Source organism: Paramisgurnus dabryanus, chromosome 9, assembly GCF_030506205.2.
Source record: "Paramisgurnus dabryanus chromosome 9, PD_genome_1.1, whole genome shotgun sequence".
In the NCBI taxonomy this organism is placed as follows: domain Eukaryota; kingdom Metazoa; phylum Chordata; class Actinopteri; order Cypriniformes; family Cobitidae; genus Paramisgurnus; species Paramisgurnus dabryanus.
This window is the reverse complement of record NC_133345.1, coordinates 26,677,105-26,697,943: the sequence shown is the minus strand read 5'-3', so window position 1 is coordinate 26,697,943 and position 20,839 is coordinate 26,677,105. Positions and strand designations below refer to the sequence as shown.

At 37.5% G+C, this 20,839-nt stretch overlaps 1 protein-coding gene across 1 annotated transcript in view; it reads left to right on the top strand.

Annotated features, from left to right (window-relative positions):
- Positions 1 to 20,839, top strand: part of lrriq1 (leucine-rich repeats and IQ motif containing 1) — a 31,651-nt gene that overhangs the window by 1,636 nt on the left and 9,176 nt on the right. The window contains exons 7-21 of the mRNA XM_065278728.2: positions 373 to 2,040; positions 2,124 to 2,276; positions 3,421 to 3,571; positions 3,998 to 4,191; positions 4,660 to 4,787; positions 5,343 to 5,416; positions 6,319 to 6,412; positions 8,875 to 9,045; positions 11,501 to 11,803; positions 12,101 to 12,275; positions 13,517 to 13,636; positions 14,293 to 14,382; positions 16,078 to 16,211; positions 16,345 to 16,389; positions 16,526 to 16,614. Coding sequence (XP_065134800.2) covers positions 373 to 2,040; positions 2,124 to 2,276; positions 3,421 to 3,571; positions 3,998 to 4,191; positions 4,660 to 4,787; positions 5,343 to 5,416; positions 6,319 to 6,412; positions 8,875 to 9,045; positions 11,501 to 11,803; positions 12,101 to 12,275; positions 13,517 to 13,636; positions 14,293 to 14,382; positions 16,078 to 16,211; positions 16,345 to 16,389; positions 16,526 to 16,614 — 3,589 coding nt within the window. The remainder of the gene's footprint in view (positions 1 to 372; positions 2,041 to 2,123; positions 2,277 to 3,420; positions 3,572 to 3,997; positions 4,192 to 4,659; positions 4,788 to 5,342; positions 5,417 to 6,318; positions 6,413 to 8,874; positions 9,046 to 11,500; positions 11,804 to 12,100; positions 12,276 to 13,516; positions 13,637 to 14,292; positions 14,383 to 16,077; positions 16,212 to 16,344; positions 16,390 to 16,525; positions 16,615 to 20,839) is intronic.

The following is a 20,839-nucleotide window of genomic DNA, read 5'->3' as shown; positions in this document are numbered from 1 at the left end:
TGTTTAAACAGTTACAATTTAACATGAAATAAACTGTATTAATGTATGGTTCAGAATTTTTTTTATATAATTTCATACAAAATGTATAACAATAATAAGAGGAAGTCAAATATGCATACATAACTGTCAATATTTAGTAATAATTAGTCGATTTGCAGGTGTTTATAGGTTACTGACACATTTATATTTTTAAGCAGCATGAAGATTTAAGTCGTTTTGAGTAATATTTTAGGTGCAGTGACTTGGTTAAATTTTTTTTTTAAGTTTTTAATCAATAATAATGTAAGGTATATACTTAAGATATTATAATTATATGTGTAAATATAAAAATTCCTAATTGCGTGTAAGTTAATGTTTTATGATTCATTTTAGAAGTATTTAAGGAAGCTGGAAAAGGAACTAGAGGAGGAGAAACAGGCTTTTGAGAAGTCTCAGGAGGAGGAGAGAAAGAGAACCCATGAGCTTCACTACAGAGCAGCTACAAAGATCCAAGCTGCTCTTAGAGGAACATTAGTGCGACGCTGGAGAGCAAAAGAGATCAAAAGAAAGAGAAAAGTAGAGGAAAAGCTTGAGGAAGAGAAGAGGGAGTGGGAGAAGATAAAAAAGGAAAGGGAGGAGGAGATGAGAAGGACCGAGGAGGAACAACGCTTTCATCGAGAAGAGATGGAGAGACGTAGAGCTGAGTATGAGGCGTCAAAAGAACTTGAGCGCCATCGTCTGGAGAAAGAAAGAAGGCTTGAGCAGCAGAAGAAAAGAGAGGAAAAGGATGAGCAGAGAAGGAGGGAGATGAAGACGAAAGAGGAGCAGGGAGACATTACAAGTGTAAAAGAGAGCAAAGGGAACGAGGAGAGCAAATGCTTAGAGAAACCGAAAAGACTTGTGAAACAGAGCAAGAAAGAGGAGGAAGATAAACAGAAGTGTATGGAGGAAAAGGAAGAACATAGGAACATTACAAGTGTTAAAGAGGAAAGCCAGAGCCTGGAGAAAGAGAAAAGACTTGAGCAGCAAAAGAAGAAAGAGGACCTAGATGAAGAGAGAAGTAGGGAGAGGGAGAAAAAAGAGGAGGAGAGCAAAATTCTTGGTGTAAAAGAGGAGACCCAGTGCTTAGAGAAAGAGAAAATACTTCAGCAGGGGAAGAAAGAGGAGGAAGATGAAGAGAGAAGGAAGGCAACGAAGAGGAAGGAGGTGCAGAGCAGCATCACAAGTATGGAAAAGAGGAATGCGAAAGAGGAGAGCAGAAAACAGGAGGAGGAGAAACTTAATAGAGAAAATGAGAGAAGGGAATCAGTGAGAAGTAGCAGACCAGAGGAGGAATGTAAAAGAAGAGAGGACAATGAGGAAAGAGGGGAAATAATGATTAAAAGCAATGAAAATGAGATAAGAGAAAGACAAGATAACAAGGAAGGAATAACCAATGAGAGCAAAGAGGAAGAAAGGAATGAGATAAAAAAAATGGGCCAAAAAATAAAAGTGGAAAAATATAAAGATCAGAAACTACAAATAATGAGCAATAAAGATACAATGAAGAACTTTCAAGAAACAAATCAAGCTAAAAGCAGTTGGGATGGAGAGCTTAGTTCACAGATGGATTCTCGACAGTCAAGAAACACCCTAAAAGTATCTACAGCCACCCCCAAGTCCTGCATACATACACATCAAGAACTCTCTAATGAACTGTTTGGTTCAACAACAATTATAGGTCACTTAAGTTCTGAGGTGACAGATAAGAGTCTGAATGTAGACAGTAAGATGGAAACAACCGGGCTTCAAAATGTTACAACCATTGAGCTTGAGAACTGTGGACCAGAGATCCAAGAATTAAGTTCTGTATGTCTGCCTGACAGCACAGAGCAGAAACGTCTGGTCTGGATAAAGAACTGCACTCCCTGGTCCAAACTATCATTGCAGAATAAGAAAAAGAGGGCATCTGTCCAACAACAGTCCCAAAAGAGAAGGGCAAAAAGATCAAAATTACCCAGCTTGCCCCCTTTGACAACAGAAACTATTCTCAGCATAGGAGCTTGGAGCTCTCTCAAAGAGGTAATATTAAAAAACATATTTATATATGAAAAGGCTTTCTTTTGTATTTTATATGTTCTTGCTGACTTCACTGTACAAATCAGGTTACAACAGTGACTCTGGAAGACCTGCCAGGCTGTAGCCTGTCCACACTGTCTCAATGTTGCCAACTACAGACGTTAACACTTAGACGCTGTGGACTCAGATCTTTGGATGGACTTAACCAGTGTCCTCAGATCAGATACATTGATGTACAGGTAATCATGATGAATAATATTATTAAAGAAATTATTCTCCATGGTTTATTCTTCCATGGTTTAGTTACCCACATGGTAACCCAAATGTATATGACTGTTATCTTTCAGCTGAACATAAACAAATCATTTATGTTAAAATACTGCAGTTGCCTTATTTTATATATATATATGTTTATATGTATATAAACGTGTATATATATAATTTTTATAAATTATAAAGAAATATGTAAGTTATAAAAGTATAAGAATTGTTATAAAATTTTGTAAAATGTTGTAAAATTATAATTAAATCATTTAATCAATTATTATTTGATTAAATAAAATTATAATTGTTTTATAAAATAAAATATTAAATAAATAGATTTTAAAAAATGATAAAATAATTATTCTAAAATAATATAAAATAGTTATTTTAACAATATTAATATTAATATTGATTAATCACGATTAATCTTTTGACAGCCCTATTAATTCATACTATTAATATAAAATTAACAATATCAAACTATTTATTTGTGTTCAACTGAAATGAGGGAGTCATGTACATGTGGGATGACATGAGGGTTAGTAAATTATGAGGAAAATTTGTGTGAAGTATACAATTTACGTTCACTCATGCAGTTAATAGGGCAAAAGATTAATCACGATTAATCACATACAATAAAAGTATGTTTTTGCAAAATATATGTGTGTGCACTTTGTGTAATTATTTTATAAATATACACACATGCAGGCATGTATTTAAAAAATATTTACATGTATATATGTATTTATTAAGATTTTGAAATATTTTATATTATATATAAAAAATAAAAAATAAATTTTTTTATTTATACATGTATGTATGTGTGTAATATATATATATATATATATATATATACATAATAATTACAATACACACACAAATACATTATGCAAACACAAACCTTTATTTTGTGATTAATCACGTTTTATCTTTTGACAGCCCTAGTAATTAATACTATAAAATTAACAATATCAAACTATTAATTTGTGTCCAACTGAAATAAGGGAGTCATGTACATCTGGGATGAACTGAGGGTTTGTAAATTATGAGGAAAATTTGCGTGAAGTATACAATTTATGTTCACTCGTGCAGTGTTTATCCTGATTTTTTACATTTAAGGAGAACTCAATCAGCCATGTGGATTGTGGGGGTCTGGCTAACCTTCAGGTCCTCCTGTTGGGTAAAAACCAGCTGATGAACATCCATGGTCTTGATGATGCTGAGAAACTCCAGGTCCTTCAGTTGTCACACAACAGCATCTCACGCATCAGTCAGTATTTCTTCATAGATTCTGTTTCATGTATTAATTTGGTTTCTCAATCAAAGATAAAGATGCCTTGGGATGATTCTGAATCTAAACGTTGGCATTTAACACAACATTGTCATTAACCAGTAGAGGGCAGCATTGTTTCATAAGCCTTTTCTGTAATACCACTCTCAAAGTGTTTCTTGATGCGTTTCATTTCTGAGAAAATGGTTTCATATCGAACATATATGAATAAATATCAAAGCTATAAATGCAGTTAAAAGGAATTTGCTGTCAGTGTTAGATAACATCCTGGCAATTCTGCCTTTTCGAATTTGATTATCCTTTGCCGACTATTAGATATTTTCACTGTGCCCGTGAATGACACCATACACTGTAACCACATTTCTATAGCAGCACTGGCTTGATGAAATATATTTCCTCTCTTAGGTGGTTTAGGATCCCTGAAAATGCTTCTGAGATTATTACTAGACCACAACCAACTTCTCAGCACTAAAGGTTTAAATGAAATTTATACCATTTTGCATCTGGACTTTTCATATAACCATCTAAGCCACGTTGAGGGTTTGGAGAATTGCGCACTCCTTAACACGCTGGACCTCAGAGGAAACAGTCTTACTGAGGTAAATTTAACAGTACAATGTTCATGAGATCATGTTTTTATATCAAGATCAAGATTATCTTGTTTTTTTCTTGTTTTTCCATTACTTTATTGTTTTGAATTCCCTTTCTAATTAGTCTATATAGAAACATATCACCACTCCAATGTTCAGGAATTTAGATATGTCTCAATACAAGAAGTAAATTCACAATTAGAGTAAACTAACACAACCAATGATGACAGCTGTTAACATTATCTACTGCTTAAACATGCTCACCCATTTAACTGCAATTCAAGACTGCAGTCACTTTAATTTAATTATTGTTATCTGTCGTGCTTAATATGTGAATGTCAGACAGTGAGATCTCATATTCAGGGTGAGATTTTCGTTTCCACCCATCTCTTCTCATGGGACAGTGTTCATAGTTGGAATAGGTTGACGTTTATTATGTGATCATGTACAGATTGTTTTTTTCTGTTTTGTCTATAGCTCCCTGTCCTAAATAACCATGTACTTCTGAGGGACCTTTTTCTGGATGACAATCTTATATCTTCTGTTCATGATCTGGAATCCTATTGGTTACCTTTGCTCCAAAACCTCTCTGTCGCTCATAACAGGTATAGGGCTCAAAACATAATAAAAATAGCAATCCCACACTTAAAAGCATTTTTATTGGCGTCACAGGTGAATTCAAACGTGCCAGTGATGCCCAAAAATAATGTTTTAGTACGGTAAGCAGTTAACATGTAGGTTTTGAGACACAGCCAATGAGTCAATTTGAGACACAGCAACATTCACTTTTCAGTAAGAATCTTAGTGCTTAAAGGTGAAGTGTTTAATTTTTTTGATGTGTAAATACTTTCTTGTATCACAGTTTAATGTGCAAAGTCAACACTACAGAATCAACTTCCCCATAAAGTGTAAACACTGTGGCTCAGTGGTGCTATTAAAACATTGCTCTGTTTATTTGTGCATCTTCACCAGGCCAACACAGAAACATTACTTTAGCTAGTTGTCTAATTTCAAGGCAAAGCTATCTGCTTTTCTAACCAGTGATGGAGTTCAGGAATTGCATTTCACGTTTACAGTATATTGCAATTGTTTTTTTCTGATGCATTGGACGTGCAGTATACATGCTTAACAGACTTGTTTTTAATAATTGTTTCCCTCAGTATAACTGACTTAGTCCCACTCTTGGACTTGGTCTCTCTGAAAAGGCTGGATGTCAGTCACAACTGTCTGTCAGGTAAGGTTTATAAATGGGTTGACTTTATTTCCTGTTGCCTACTTTAAAGGGTCTTTATTCTCAAAGATAATCTTTTTGACAATCAAACAGCAGAGTGTTTTTGATTTAGGCCAGAATAGCTTACAATTGTCCTACTTTTCTCAAGTACAGGGTTCCCACGGGTCCTTGAAATCCTTGAAAGTTTGGGAAGTCTTTGAAAATATACATACATAGATACAGGTCATTGAAAGTTCTTGAATCTATTTTATGCAAGAAGTTTTTTGAAAAAAAAATCCACATTATTCCCTGTGTATCGTAGGATAATATCATAAAATTCTAGACTTTTTAAGCACACGTGCTAAATTGTTCGCTTTAAATGTTTATATCTTCTGTATGCGTATGTTGATTCATACCAAAATGCTTTTTTGCATAGTTGTGTTTGACACATGAAAACGTCTCGGGTTACGTATGTAACTGTTGTTCCCTGAGAAGGGAACGAGACGCTGCGTCTCCCTTGCCATACTTCCTGCGTGCTTGTAACGCGGTCTTTGGCAATATTTCAGATAGCGATATATTCTGGCTCCCGCTTCACCCTGTCTTTGTCGTTAAGCCTCACCATTGGTTGAATTTGATATACACATTCAGACGCACTTACCTCTGGAGGCGTCCCCGAAGTGTCACCGCAGTGACACAGCGCGCGTTCCCTCGAAAGGGAACTTTAACAATGTATCTTAAAAGGTAACACGATGTAACCTTGCTCTCATTTAGTCCTTGAATTTGTGCGTATTGGACCTGGAAAGTCCTTAAAAGGTCCTTGAAGTTAACTAAGGTGTGGGAATCCTGCTAGTAATATTGTTCATACTGTAATTAAAGTAAAGAGTGTGTCTGTTTTCTGAAACAATGCTATGCTAACTCCTTTTTAGACCTTCATAACGTTTGTCTGAGTCTTCAGGGATGCTCTAGTCTTCAAGAACTTGACCTGACTGATAACCCGCTATATCAAGAGAACCACTGGAGGTATGTGTTTAGCTTTTGTCACTGCCATGTACTGTAACTGTCGGATGATCGTAACTACAAACATGTGACTGTCAAATGACATCGGACGTTATGACTTTTCGATGCTCACATCTTTCAAGCCAGCTGGAAATTGTATTGGTTGTTGAGGAGAATATTAGTATATAGATGAGTCACAATTTCTTCCCATTAATGGAAAAATTTATCTTGGATTGGGCAGAAGCTGTCATGTAAACATTTCAGCAAATGTCACTAAGCATTTCATAATAGTCCGAGAATGTGAAACTAATGTGAACAGGGACATGGGCTGGAAGTACACCAGGCGTTTAAAGTAGAATAAACATTCCTCCATTCCGTTGAGCTTCCGGCCCGTATCACAACACCAGCAATTGTATCTGTGTCCACTATTAGATTACACAGTGACATCTGTACGCACGTGGGCTTAAGTGCTCATAATTCTGAAAATATTTGCTCAGTTGAGGAATATTTTTTAAGCAAATGTGCTTCTGCTCTAAAGTGTTTTTGATGGACTTAAATGGCTTGATTTAAAATAAGCAAATTGTATGATTTTTATGCGGTTAAAAATAATGTGTAAGAGAAAGAATAAGCAGATCAAGAACGTGTAGAAGCATGTTGAAATTAGTCTCAAAGTCAAGTGCCAATCAGACTGATTTTATTAAAATGGAAAAAAATGAAATCATACTTTGTAGTTCGGATGGCCCAAAAAGTTTAAAGTTGGCAGCAAATTTATTTTCCAGAAAGAACCTCTTTGGTTTAACACAGTGTGACAATTTCATCTCATCCGGCACCAACGTATTTAGTTATAACTTAATTTTTCACATTTTGCATGTGACTCCAAAAGAAATGTCTAAGGTGAGGAGTATTCTCTTTACATCTGTTTACATCTAGATATTAGAAAGCTCACTCAAGTCTGTCTCTCAGTATTCCTATGAACTTTGTCTAACCCTCGGTGCCAACAACGGAATTAGAGCCAGTGTTTTCCTCGGTCTTCGCCGGCTCTTTCATCCCCTTCCAGTGATAACACAGGCTAAATTAAAGTGCCGAAGGATTTTTCAAAGAAGTACACAGAGTTCAGGGTCTGGTACAACGGAGGGATTTTAGCTAGATTAATCGAACCTCTGCATGTCTTTGTTTACAGGGAAGTTTTTAGTAATTGATGAAGAGAATCAAGGTTTTAAAAATGTAGCAATATGAGCCTATATGTGACCATGCTCACATCTGTGAAAGTGTGAAAAAATAGTTACCTACAGATCTTGGCCCTAAATGTAAATATCATAAAGTATTGAGTTGTTCACTTATTCATTAAAATTCCACTCCAGCATGAGTAAACTACACCTGTGTTTTCTCATACAGTACACTGTTGCGTGTTTAAACACAGAAAAAAGCAAAAAGGGATCACTTGAAATAGCAGTCACATCTCAGAGCCGAGCCCAGCAAGCTGTTTTTCACTTTTAATCCGAGCCGAGTGTCATCATGCAGGTTCTCTCTGAGAAAAGCAGACTTTGACTAAACCTTTTACTCGACGTGCAGACGCTCTGTTGATTCTCCTGGGTCCAGAATGTCAAACTCATTAAATGTTTTATCCCCATTTCCTAACTGATTTCATCTGCTCAATGTAAATATTCCCCAATAGAAAACCCATGGAGACCGAAAGGGAGGGGACTCGAACCGACATTTCCCAGTTATTTTTTATGATTGCAGTGGACAGTCAAAGGGGTAACATTACATGTTACACTAAACTGCCGACTGTTTTGTGCGTGTAAGCAAAGGAGAATGTAAAAAAGCTATTTAAATGAGAATTGTAATTGACCACACTTCTTTTTTTGTGCCCTCAAGTTGTATTTTCTTTATAAATTATATACTAAAATGAAAAAAAAAATATTAATAAATAAATACCAGAGTTGTATAGTACTTAAGTATTTTTACATTCTGCATAAAAGTAAATTTTCAATTATTCTTATTTTATTAGTGTTTTTCTTTGGAAAACATACATTCCAAAACATATTATCATAATTTTTACTCCACTACATTTCATAATTTCAAGTTTTTGGTTTATATTTAATATTTAAGTACATTAAACATCTAGTAATTTTTTGTATTTTTACTTAAGTAATTTTTTTTTCGTACTTTCACTCAAGAAAGTAAAAGTACACAATTTTTATGTAATTAGGCATTAAATAAATTTTAATATCCAATATATAATGAATACACAGTATGATTCCATGCTTTAGAAAGTAGGGAACATTTTTTTGTAAAGAAAAGTAAATTTTTCCCAAGACAACACTCTGATAAAGCACAGATGCTTGGAAAATGTAACTAAAATAAGTATTAAACACCTCTGATAAATACTCTAATAGACCATACCATTTTATAGAGTCTTGGCACATTGTGTGGTCTTTTTACTCATTTTCATGCAAATCCCTTAAATGCCTGTTTTTTCTCAGGTCCTTACTTCTGGAGACAGTGCCTGGCTTGATTAAGTTGAATAATGAGCAGACTTCTGCAACAGCAGCGCCCTCTGAAGGTCTGGGACAGCAGTGGAGTTTTCAAGCACTTTGTCAGGCACAACAGGGGCATCGTGAGTCACTCCTGCAGCGGCACAAAATGGAGATCAGGTAGAAAGATAATTTACTGTAAATGAAAATAGAAGGTGACAGTGTACGTTATTGAAAGTGGTACTTCCTAAATTTGCTTAGCGTGTTTAAATGTTTTTTACCCCCAAAATCAACACAGAAAAACCTAATATCTACATTGGGTGGTTTGTAATGATGTCAGTGTTGTTTTTAATATGAAGTGTCACGGAGTATGATGATATAAAACTAAACTATTATAGCTAGGAAACCTTATTAAGGTTTAACAACTTAATTCCGAATATGCCCTGTAACACATTTGCCATCTGCTGGATTGTTACAAGCATCTATTAGGCTTTTGGATACTCACATTTAAAGGGATAGTTCACCCAAAAATGAAAATTCTCTCAATTTATTTACCCTCAAATTGTTCAAAACCTGTATCATTTTTTTTGTACTGCTGAACACAAAGGAAGATATTGTGAGCAACATTTGTAAACAAACTATTTTTGAGCACCATTGACTTTCATGGTATTTTCCTACCATGAAACTCAATGCTTTTTACTTAATTACAAATAACTTTTTGTTCTGCTGAACACAAAGGAAGCTATTTGCAGCAATGTTTGTAAACAAACAATTTTGGGGCACCATTGACTTCCATAGTTTATTCCTACTATGAAAGTCAATGGTGCTCCTACTTTCTGCTTGATTACAACTATGTTCCTTTGTGTTCAGCAGTGGCGACCGGTGACTTCATTTTTCAGATGCGTCTATGAAAAAAGAGATGCTCGGGTTTGCCAGATACTCGCATAATCTCATGTGTTTAATCTCAGAGTTTACTTTTAAGAGAGTTTCTTGCGTGTATTTTGTGAACATGAGTGTCTTTTTTTATCATAAATGGTTTTGACACATGTGCAGCAGGCACTTATTTTGACAAAACACGTGATGCGCATGGTTTACATGACGCAACAAACACATATTTTGAAAACGCAAGCAACACACATGACACTCCGAAAACTTATTTTGAATTAGCACCCCTCGGATGAGCAGTCACGAGCCGCCACTGGTATTCAGCAGAACAAAGAAATTTGCAGGGGTATATATATATTTACAAATATACAGGTTTGGATCAACTTGAGGGTGTATAAATGACAGAAATTTCATTTTTGGATGAACTATCCCTTTAACCACTTGTTTTAATACCACAGCAGTTTAACCCTTGGTTTTAGAAGTATAATTTTAGTTTTAAGTGAGCATTTGGCATGTCATAGTTTTACATTCTCGCCTTCTAAATATCAGCAAGATATTTTCCTTTTAGTATAAAGGCCGCTTAGATGCTTCCACAGACCACCAGCACATAAATCAGAACACTTGCCATGTTTCATAAAGGATGATTGGCAGATGTCTGTGTGTCCTACGGTTCAAGCTGAGGTCTTTCATGGCTTGGAGGATTTTAGCGTTACCCCCCTTTAACCCTTCCGCTGCACACTCTGCACAAAGAGTCTTTTGGACTCCCGTGGGGACTGCTGCAGCCATTTAACATCTGACCTGACCCAGTGTCAGTCCCCAGATTTGGCAAGGTGAAGACTCTGCTGTCTGACCGCGATGCAACATTAAACCAGTGCCTGTGTTGATCTGTAGGCATAGAGCGACCAGTTAAAGTGAACGGATTCGTTTAATATCATCAAACTACGGCAATAAAATAAGATTTTCTATGGCTGTATTTATGATGCCCATAAAGGCCTATTAGTTCTGCGCAAGAACAGGTTTAAAAAAGCGTTTGGAAACGTAAAATTGAAACCTTTCCCAAATATTCTCGGAGGGAGTTTCAGCTGTCGGAAAGTAGAAGGACTGTGTAAGGTCTAGGATTGTATTTATTTGACTTGGCTGCTTGTAACAACGTTTAGCTTTCAAGATGTCCATTGCGGACCATATTCGCAATTTGACATTGATTTGTTTTAATGAGGTAATCAAATTAACCACTACAACCATATGTCTTTGTGTTTGCACATTGTGTCAACAGGTTTCAACAGTAGTTTTGTTCCTGGTAGAAATGGACAAATGTACACTGTGTTTGACTCTGATGGCTCTTTTTAATAAGCCCGTGCTGAACTGAAGTGTAACTGCCTCGCTTAACCGTGTCAGAGGATTATGATAGCAGGGACTATGTAGTGACAGAGATTGTTTCTAATGTTGACAGCAGGACAGGCTTAGGGGCCAGAGGCAGGAGGGGCCAAAGTCACCATGGCTAATAGAGTAATTAGAGTAACATTGAGGCACCTTTGTAGAGACTTCCTGAAACACTTCATTATGTCTTTATCACGTAAGAAAGCTAATAAATAATATTAAAGTGATAGTTCAACAAAATGAAAATTCTGTCATCATTTACTTTATTTTTAGATGAACTATTCCTTTAGGTTGCTGTGTTTTTAAAGCATGCATTTGTTTTTCGAACCTTAACATTAAACATAACCTTTTTTAATTTTTATTTGTTTAACAGGTCAGCGCCCTCACAACATAATGCCCAGCTTCTTGTCAGTGGTCACCATGCAGAGCTCTTCAGATTAGCAGTGGACCAGCGTTACGCCCATGAATACGGAGACAGCTGTGTCACAGAGGATCCTTCGGCAGCCACTGAAAGCAATCCGTGTGATTTTTCTGAAGCTTCTCCATCACAAAGTCCAGAGATGGAACCTCAGCATACATCAAATCCTTTGAAGCTTCAGTCGAACGACCCTCAGACTGACTTTCCAGAAAGTTGTAGTGAGACGCCCACCAAGAAGAAACCTCTTAACCTTAAAATGTACAGCTCTCACACGCAACACTTTTGCTAATTTATGTCATATTAACGCTTATAGCTTCTAATTTGTGGTAGACTTCTGTTTTGAGGAAACATCTGGCACGTTTGACAGTATGTTTAATTTTAGCTAAAGGTAACCAAAATAAAGCATCTCTTAATCATTTAGGAGACACTGGATAACCGTTGGGTCTCTCTCCAGATGTTTTAACATGATGAATCATCTATAGCTTGAGTTCAGTGACATTCATTAAGTCATTCGTGACCTTGGTGAGTCATCAGATGAAATTGTCTTTCACTCAGAGCGGCAGCTGTGGTCATCCAGCGTTGTTGGCGGAGATACGTATTGCGGAGACGTGAAGGCCCCTCAGGCTTAATTGCAAAAACTAACCAGAGATCGAATATTCGTATGGTGGAAGATTGGCGTGTTGAGAGGCCAGAACTTCGTGAGAACGACCGTGCCGCTATTATTATTCAGGTAAGACTTTTTACAGGGTTCCCACGGGTCCTTGAAATTTTTGAAAATTTGTGAATCTGGGAAAAAATTTCAAGGCCCTGGGAAATTTTTGAAAATATACATCCATATTATTCCCTGTGTAGTGTAGGATAATATCATAAACATTCTAGAATTTTTAAGCACACGTGCTAAACTGTTTGCTTTAAATGCTTATATCTTTTTTATGCAAATGTTAATTTATTACCAAAATGCTTTTTTTGCATAGTTGTGTTTGACAAATGAAAACGTCTCGGGTTACGTATGTAACTGTTGTTCCATGAGAAGGGAACGAGACGCTGCGTCTCCCTTGCCATACTTCCTGCATCCCTGTAACATCGTCTTTGGCAATATTTTAGATAGCGATATACTTCCTGGCTCCCGCATCACCCTGTCTGTGTTGTTAAGCCTCACCATTGGTTGAATTTGATATGCACATTAAGACGAACTTACCCCTTGAGGCGTCCCCAAAGTGTCACCGCAGTGACGCAGCACGAGTTCTCTTGAAAGGGAATTTTAACAATGTATCTTAAAAGGTAACACAATGTAACCTTGCTCTCATTTGAAATGTGTCCCCACATTTAGTCCTTGAATTTGAGGGTATTGCACCTGGAAAATCCTTGAAAGTTCCTTGAATTTGAAGTTAATTAAGTTGTGGGAACCCTGTTTTTAGCCGTTATAGAAATTTTTGGAGACACAGATAATTTACCTTAGTCTTTGATTGTTTGATCCACTGCTCCGAGGTGCTTATTTTACCTCTAGAAAATATTTTCCGTACCTCATTTAATGCATGCGATAAATAACATGAATAAATTAAATCATCTTCATCACGTTATTACTGCCAAGGGCTTGTTTTAGATCGCTAGGTAGTGCTTTTGAAAACAGGCTATTTCTTTCACATGTAACTTCTAAGGGATATTTTCCCTTTCTGTCTGTGTTTAATGAGTCTCCGGGGACTCGAACTAAGAGAAAAAAATGATTAATCAGATTCCAACGTGTCGCAGGAGTGGGAGAGCCGGTGTTCTGATCCGCTAAGTCTTTTTTCCCGCTGGGAATACGCAGCAACCCGGCGTTACATTTGTCTTACAAAGCCAAAGTCACCGAAAGTTCAAACTGCAGACCACGGGGCAATTAAATAGAGGTTAACATGTTTTATCTTCCTAATGGGATAACACACAATATTTATGCTTGTATTTGATTCATGGCTGTGCGTATTGCCCCTGCAGGCTGCGTGGAAAGGCTACAATCTGCGTAGAAGGCTGGCCCAGGCTCTAGCCGACGTGCGAATCACAGAGAGCGATGAGGACTTTGAAGAGGTGGACACGGACGAATTCACATTTGATGAGGTATGAGCAGATACGTGGTGCTCCTGCCATTACGATGATGTGGGCAGACAGATAGCTAGGGTCGGTGCGTCGACAGTCCTTTAACTAGCAATCATAGCCGCAAGGCAGGAAGCTGTCAGCAGTGATTAGGTGCAGAAAAAGTGCAGTCAATGAGAGGAGATGGAAAATGTTGGTTCTTTTTCCTGTCACCTGCTATTTTCAGTTCATTTGCATCAGGTTTACTTAACTTAACTTTGGCTTACGCTAAGTGATCTCATCTGCATAGCTTGTTAAGCGATTCATTATAGTGTATGAAAATGTCATGTTATGTTGCTTTGTGTGATTGGTCTGAAAATGTTGCGGTTTCTGCAATGCACTTTCGTTCGGAAAAGTTCTACCAACATTAATTTACCCACACAAGAAAATGTAGCTGTAAGACTTGAGCAAAAAAATAAATGTGTGCTGTTTTTCATTGGAAATGCTCTCAAGTGTTTGTGTGTACATGCACAGTAAACATCAATGCTAGTTCAATGCTTTTACTTTAATGCAATGTGCCACTTGCTTTGAAGGGAAAGGGAAAACATAGATGCATTTCATTAGCTGTAAAAATGCCATTTTGGAATGATGCAGTCCATCTATCGCTCTTTGGTTTTCTTTGTGTTCTGTTTCATGAATAGAAGAAGATGGAGAAAGACTGGATAACCCTGAATTCCGATGCCTCACCTGCCAGGGCGATGCCATATTCAGCTCTCTCTCGGCTGCCAAAGGTAACAGCTTCACTAACCCTCCCTCTGTCTGTGGGTCGGCACAATCAGAGTCTCTTGAGTTGATTAAGTGCCGCATTTATTGCCTCCAAAAACACAATTACTTTCAGGGCCGCCTCAAACTTCCTTCTCTTCAGCAGATGTAATTTTTCACTGCGGTGCTTTTTCTCCTGCGGTTTCTTTTCTTTAGAGAGAGCTGGGCTTTTCTATCACAGTAGCGATGCTGTGATGGGACGCAGCTGGTGCGTGGAGATGTGGAGATAGTTGAATGCACTTCAGTGCTCTAGAACCAAGATGAAAACCTAGCAGATACAACCCAAGATTTTCCATTCTCAAAATATTCCAGAAAGAATCGAAAGTGCACATGAAGCATAGGTCTTGCTGTTAACTTAGTGAGTAATGTTTGTAATATTAGTGATACAACTGTATTACCGATGGTAAGAAAAATGGATGAAGTAAAAACAAGGTTGTAGATAGTTTGATTTTAAAGGGGGTGGTCTAATAGTATTTTGTGCATTTTGACTTATTAACACAGTTAAAGAGTTCGATTCCTCATGCTAAACGTGGGCAAAGTATTTCTGTGCCGAATGCACTTTGAGTTTGTACAAGTTTCAGTTTTTATTTTCGAACAAATGATGGAAGTACAGTGGAAGTCTTTATATGGGCATTTCTCCTGGAATAGCGCACGCACACCCCATCCAAGAGCTGACACAAAATCAACGTCACCAAAGAAATGTTTTTGTTTGTGAGAGAAAATTAAGCTTGTTCAGCTTCCCAAAAAAACCCAGCATTATGGGAACAGTGGATGTAGTTTGTTTTTTCGGTGTAGCAGCGGAGATGTGCAAGTGTTTTTGTTTCAACGCTTGATTTTGTTGTACTGAAATAAATAAACCGTTTATGAGTCGCAGGTGGTAAGTAAGTAAAACTGCACTGCACTGGAGTATTTTGGGACAGACTCGAGCGTCACGCTGGATATGGGAAGAGAAGTTGCCTATCAGTGTAAACTCCTCCCATCCGTCGTCCGATTGCTCTTTCACAAGGGGTTCTGTGGTGTGTGGAGCCTGCAGCAGTGTGAGGTTCGCTGAAGACCGTATCAAGGGTGCAAAGAGGGCGCTGATGAGCATACTTCGGAGCATAAAAATGACAGATGGGACACCCTACAGATTCATTGACTAAGCGAGCACGCGCAATTTAACCCCTTCAGACCCTGGGTCCACTGGAATGGACATCACATGTTTTGTGGTTTAAACCAATAAAATTGCTGATAAACCAATCAAAATATGGCACACTGATTAAACACCTGAAAATATCAGGTCTGAAGGGGATAAGGCCACGAGACCGAAAGTCCACATGAAGTGCGCCATTTGGGACAGGGCCATTGTCAGCGTAGGTTTACTCCAGGTACTCCAACAGGCCAAAAACATGCAAGTTAGGTGACTTGGAGATACCAAATTGCCCCTCCCCAACTTCTGTGTAGGGATCAACTTGTGTGTGGATTAACCGCTTCTCCCCATGAATATAGCCATAGATGCTGGAATGGTTTGAAGAATAAAAAAGCAAAGAAAGATTACAGTGATGTTGTAAAATTAACCATTATGATACCTAAATAGTCTGATCAGTATTTGGAGTTGTTTCCTAACGAGCAACAAGAAACTGCAGACTAATGATAATGTTTGATTATTTTTGTGGTATTTATAGCATCAGATGTCTCCATTGATGCCTCCTGACTCTGAGACTCCATCTGGTATTCCACATCAACCCAAACATGCCTGGTCAGATAGTAAAGCTGCAGTTTGCTTGGAACAACATGTGTCACCACACCTTAGTAGCAGGTACGGTATTGTATAAAGCCAAACTCCTTAATACACTTTCACTTTAATAGACCTTACATTTTGCTTTACAAAAGTAAAATGGATGTTTTTGCATTTTCAATGGATTTCCGAAATCTTCTGTTTCAATCCTCAGAAGCAACACCTTTTCCGAGAGATCACAAAAAATCTTTGATGAATGGTATGTTTCTGTGCTACTTTACACAATGTACCCTATCCAATGTATACTTTATTTTTTTATTATTTATATGTGTGCAACCACATATAAATAATAATGAGTGGATCCGTGTGGTCACTCTTGCTGGTGTTTTTGTCAGGGGCATTACAAGTGAGTCCACTGCCCGTCTCATGCTGAAGAGAGCCGATAGAATGAAGGGCAGGAAACCACAGCAGAGAAGATTATTGGGTAGGTCTGTCTGTCCATCGTCTGTCTACCATTGGCGGCCGGTGACTTCTTTTTTCGAAGGAGCTCGATGCGAAGTTCTTCACAACATGCATGTAGTCCGTCATGTGTGTGGTTCCTTTTTTACAAAATCTTTTTTTACAAAAACACATATTTAAAAAATGCGAGCAACACACATGACACTCCGAACACTTATGGGTCATTCTACAGAAACGTCCACTTTTGGTATGGCAAGATGTCTTAAATGTATTTCTTTTTCTAACATTTAAACTTAGACCACAATATTAGATTACTCTTTGACTTTATGGGCTCTATCTTACACCCGGCGCAATGCAGCGCAATGCGCGACGCAAGTGTCTTTTGCTAGTTTCCACCTTGCGCACTTATCATTTTCACGTTTAGCGCCATGTTGTTTAAATAGCAAATGCATTTGCGCCCCCTTTTGCGCCCATGGGCGTTCTGGTCTGAAAAGAGGTGTGTTCAGGCGCATTGTTGGCGCGTTGCTATTTTGAGGCAACTAAAATAGACTACGCCATTGACCAACAAAAACCTGGTCTAAACTCAATGGCGCAAAATTTTTTTTGTTATTTAACGAGCACATTAGTAATATGCGCCTATAAACGGGACGATAAGGCGGGTTTGCTTAACACATACATGAATGCGCAGCAGCACAAAAACGCTTTTAAATATGAAAGATTAAAGTATTGAATGTAAAAGATTATTATTGAGTCACTTGAGAAACATGTTGAGAAACATTTTTAAGTAATCCTTAAAAAAACCTGACGCTGTCCAAGTGCTGAAACGTGCGGATAGCCGTTTGTAAATTCTTTATCTCCTGTTTGTTAGAAATAAAGTATTTTTAGAGTACAAACCTTTTCTTACATACTTGTAAATTATTTTTCTATGATATTGGATAGCCATACATTTAAAGCAATTAAAAGCCTGCTTTTTTACTTCCATGACTAAAAGAAAACGGGTTTTAAAGGTTTTCATAAAAAAATAACATTTTCAATTCAAGTGAAAAACAACACAATTATTTAACATTAATCTTAAACTGCACTGTAAAAAAAATCCGTAGAAATTACAATGTTATTGCAGCTGGGTTGCCGGTAATTTACTGTAGATTTACATTTATGTTATTTACTGGCAAGAGTTTGTTCAAAGTTAAATAAATGTTAAATATTAACAAGTCTTTATCTTTACAGAATAAAAATATACAATAACAGCCTCATGCAAAGCATTCTGGGAACCAGAAATCATCATCAACCTTTTTCTGTTTTTTGCTTCAGATTTTGTTTTCCAGAATGTTTTTCTTGATGCTGTTTTTTAGTTTTACTCTGTAAAGACAAAGACTTGTAAATGTTTAATGTTCATTTAACTTTGAACAAAATGTTGCCAGTAAAAAACATAAATTTAAATCTACGGTAAATTACCGGCAACCCAGCTGCAATTTCTACGGAATTTTTTTACAGTGTGGGGATCTTCTTCCTCCGCTTAGTTTTTCAGTTTACAAAGTTCGTCATCTAAATAGGGATTATACATAGTGCCAGCGCAACTGGCTTTTAAAGGGGATGAGAGCTGAGACTCTCATTGGTTTATTGCACGTTACGCCCAAAATAATCCCATTACTCATTAAAAAAAGGACCTACCCTTTGGACCATGAGCTCGGCACACAAACCATTTTTCCCGTCGTTAAACTAGCAAAAGATGATTCGGACACGCTGTGCGCTTTAGACAATGCTCTTGGATCGTTAAAATAGGGCCCAATAAGTACACATAAATGACAGCTTAATGTTTTTTTTTGTGTGACTGCATAGACCTTTTTTTGTCACTGGTGTTACCTTACTTCTTTAGCAATATTAAAGGTGTTTATGAAATATATCTTTTTATTTTTTTCAACTTTAAAGCTTAATTCTTAGGAGTAGCAGAATTCAATGAATAAAAAATTATCATCATGACACATGTGAAAGAAAAAAAACAGTAACACCAGGGACACAAATCACCAGTCACTGGTGTTACTGATCTTTACTGCTGTTACCCAAAAGGAAGGTAACACCAGTGACAGTAACACCAGTGACAATTTTCATGAAAACTGCATTTTACAAAATTTCTGCTGCAAAGGATTAAACCACATGTTGTCAATCATTGGATATTCACTAAATTAAGTATGGTAGTTAATTCATTTGTATTCTTGTATTTTTGCAATTCCCAAACAATAAGGAAGATCATACCAGTAAGCTTCATATGAAATCATGAAAGACAGTGGACTTAAATGGGTGTCTCTTCATAAATCTCCAGGATATTGAAAGAAGGAAGTCAAGTGATGTCATCGGTGTGATTTTGAAACACTTAAAAATAAGAGCTTTTTTGGTAAACGGTAACACCAGTGACACAACTCCAGGTGACCACTACTTTCATTATATATTTTATAATATTTATGTAGCATTTTGTCTTTTAATGTAATTAACATTATATATTTGATAGTTAATTAATAATTAATTAATTAATTAATAATAATTAATAAAAATCAAATATTGCTACATTGATGGATCAAGAAGGTGTAATTGTTCAAATAACAGATTGTTTCATTTAAAAATATAAAAAATTGTAACCCTAAAGGGGGTTTCAAGTGTTATATTTCTGTAAAGGCTAGGGACAGAAAAATTGACATTTCCGTAGAATGACCCTTATTTCGAATTTGCGCCCCTCGGATGAGCAGTCACAAGCCATCACTGTTGTCTAGTTATTCGCTCTTTAATGAAAAATGTAAATTTTTTCCAAAAATCATGTCTGTCTTTAAGCACTCATTATTTTTCCTGTCTGCCTCTTTGGTGAGCATAGCATGAATGTTTTATTTGAATCGTAATTTGCCATAACAGCAAGCAGCTTCGTGTCTTGTCATGTTCGATTGTTCTGTCCTCAAACACGGTTGCATATATTCTTTGGGCTTACATAATGTCTCCAAGGGCCCGAACCAGTTTTCATTACCAGGCACTAGTGTAACATCAGTACTCATAAGTTCAATGGGCCGTGAGTCTTAAAAGAAGCCCAGACAGAGTGCGTAGTCCTGGACCTGGCCTGGATCCTCCAGGGTTGGCCTGAAGCCGGCTTTGATCAAGGTCAGGAGTGCGTGACTCTACGCCACAAATCCAATCATGGCCCTATGAAATAAGGGCCTGTGTCAAGCTCTCAGAGTCACTGCTGCCTGGACTCTTTGGTCTTTTAATGGAAAGTGAAGCTTTGGTTTCTGTCAGTTTTCTATTTGCACTGCTGTGCTCGATGAATCCAGAGCTCATACAGTATGAGCTCATTCGTGGCTGTGTTTCTGCCTGCGTTATATGTTTGTTGTAGACCCAAATGCACGTCTGGCCTTCTTCAAGAGCAACCAGTATGTTTCCACAGAAGCTCGCGAAAGTTCAAGGACTTACTGGAATTTAAAAGATTGCAATACAAACTCAGATACTTGGCAATCTGAGCTATGCTTTACAAATAAATGATACTGATACGTAATGCATTTCAAAAAAAAAATTTTGTATAAATTGTAGTTATACAAAATGCCCTGAATTCCCAATTAAGCAATCCATTCAGTAATCCGCATATGTCGTGTAATACACGTTGACCGATTAAATTGAATACACATGATGGGATCGTAAATAGCTAGCTAATAGGTTGTTTGGGATGGTGGAGAATAAACAAGACGATTGTGTTTCAGGAGACTTTGTAGCGGACCTGAAGTGTGAAATTGAGTTAAGTGCTGAGGAGGTACGGCACTCAGAGGGTTTCAGACTGAGAGCGAGTTGTCTGCAGGCCTGGTGCCACATCAGGGGGCGGGCTTCATGCGTGATGCTACCGAAGGGGGTCGAGAGCAAGAGATAAGGATAGATGAAAGACCAGGGAAAATAAATGAAAAGATATTCTCTTGACATGCAAACGGTTGCTTAGTTTTGTTGTTGTTGTTGTTCCGACTCCTCCATCAGTCCTGTGGCGTATATGTAAACTGATACCCATTTTCAAGTGGGTTACTTCATATCCAGCACATCCACAAAAGAGAGCTTGGATAAAATAAACATGAGTGAGTCGGATATCTCGGAAAGAATCTGTCACGGCTTCGGGGGGCTAATCACCTCCAGAAGGGGGCTTGGAGCACTCGGTTGAAATGTAAGCCCCTGCTGGGGGAGAGCAGGGGAGCGGCGGCCGGCTTGTAGCCTGGGGCCTGAGGCCGTCTCTG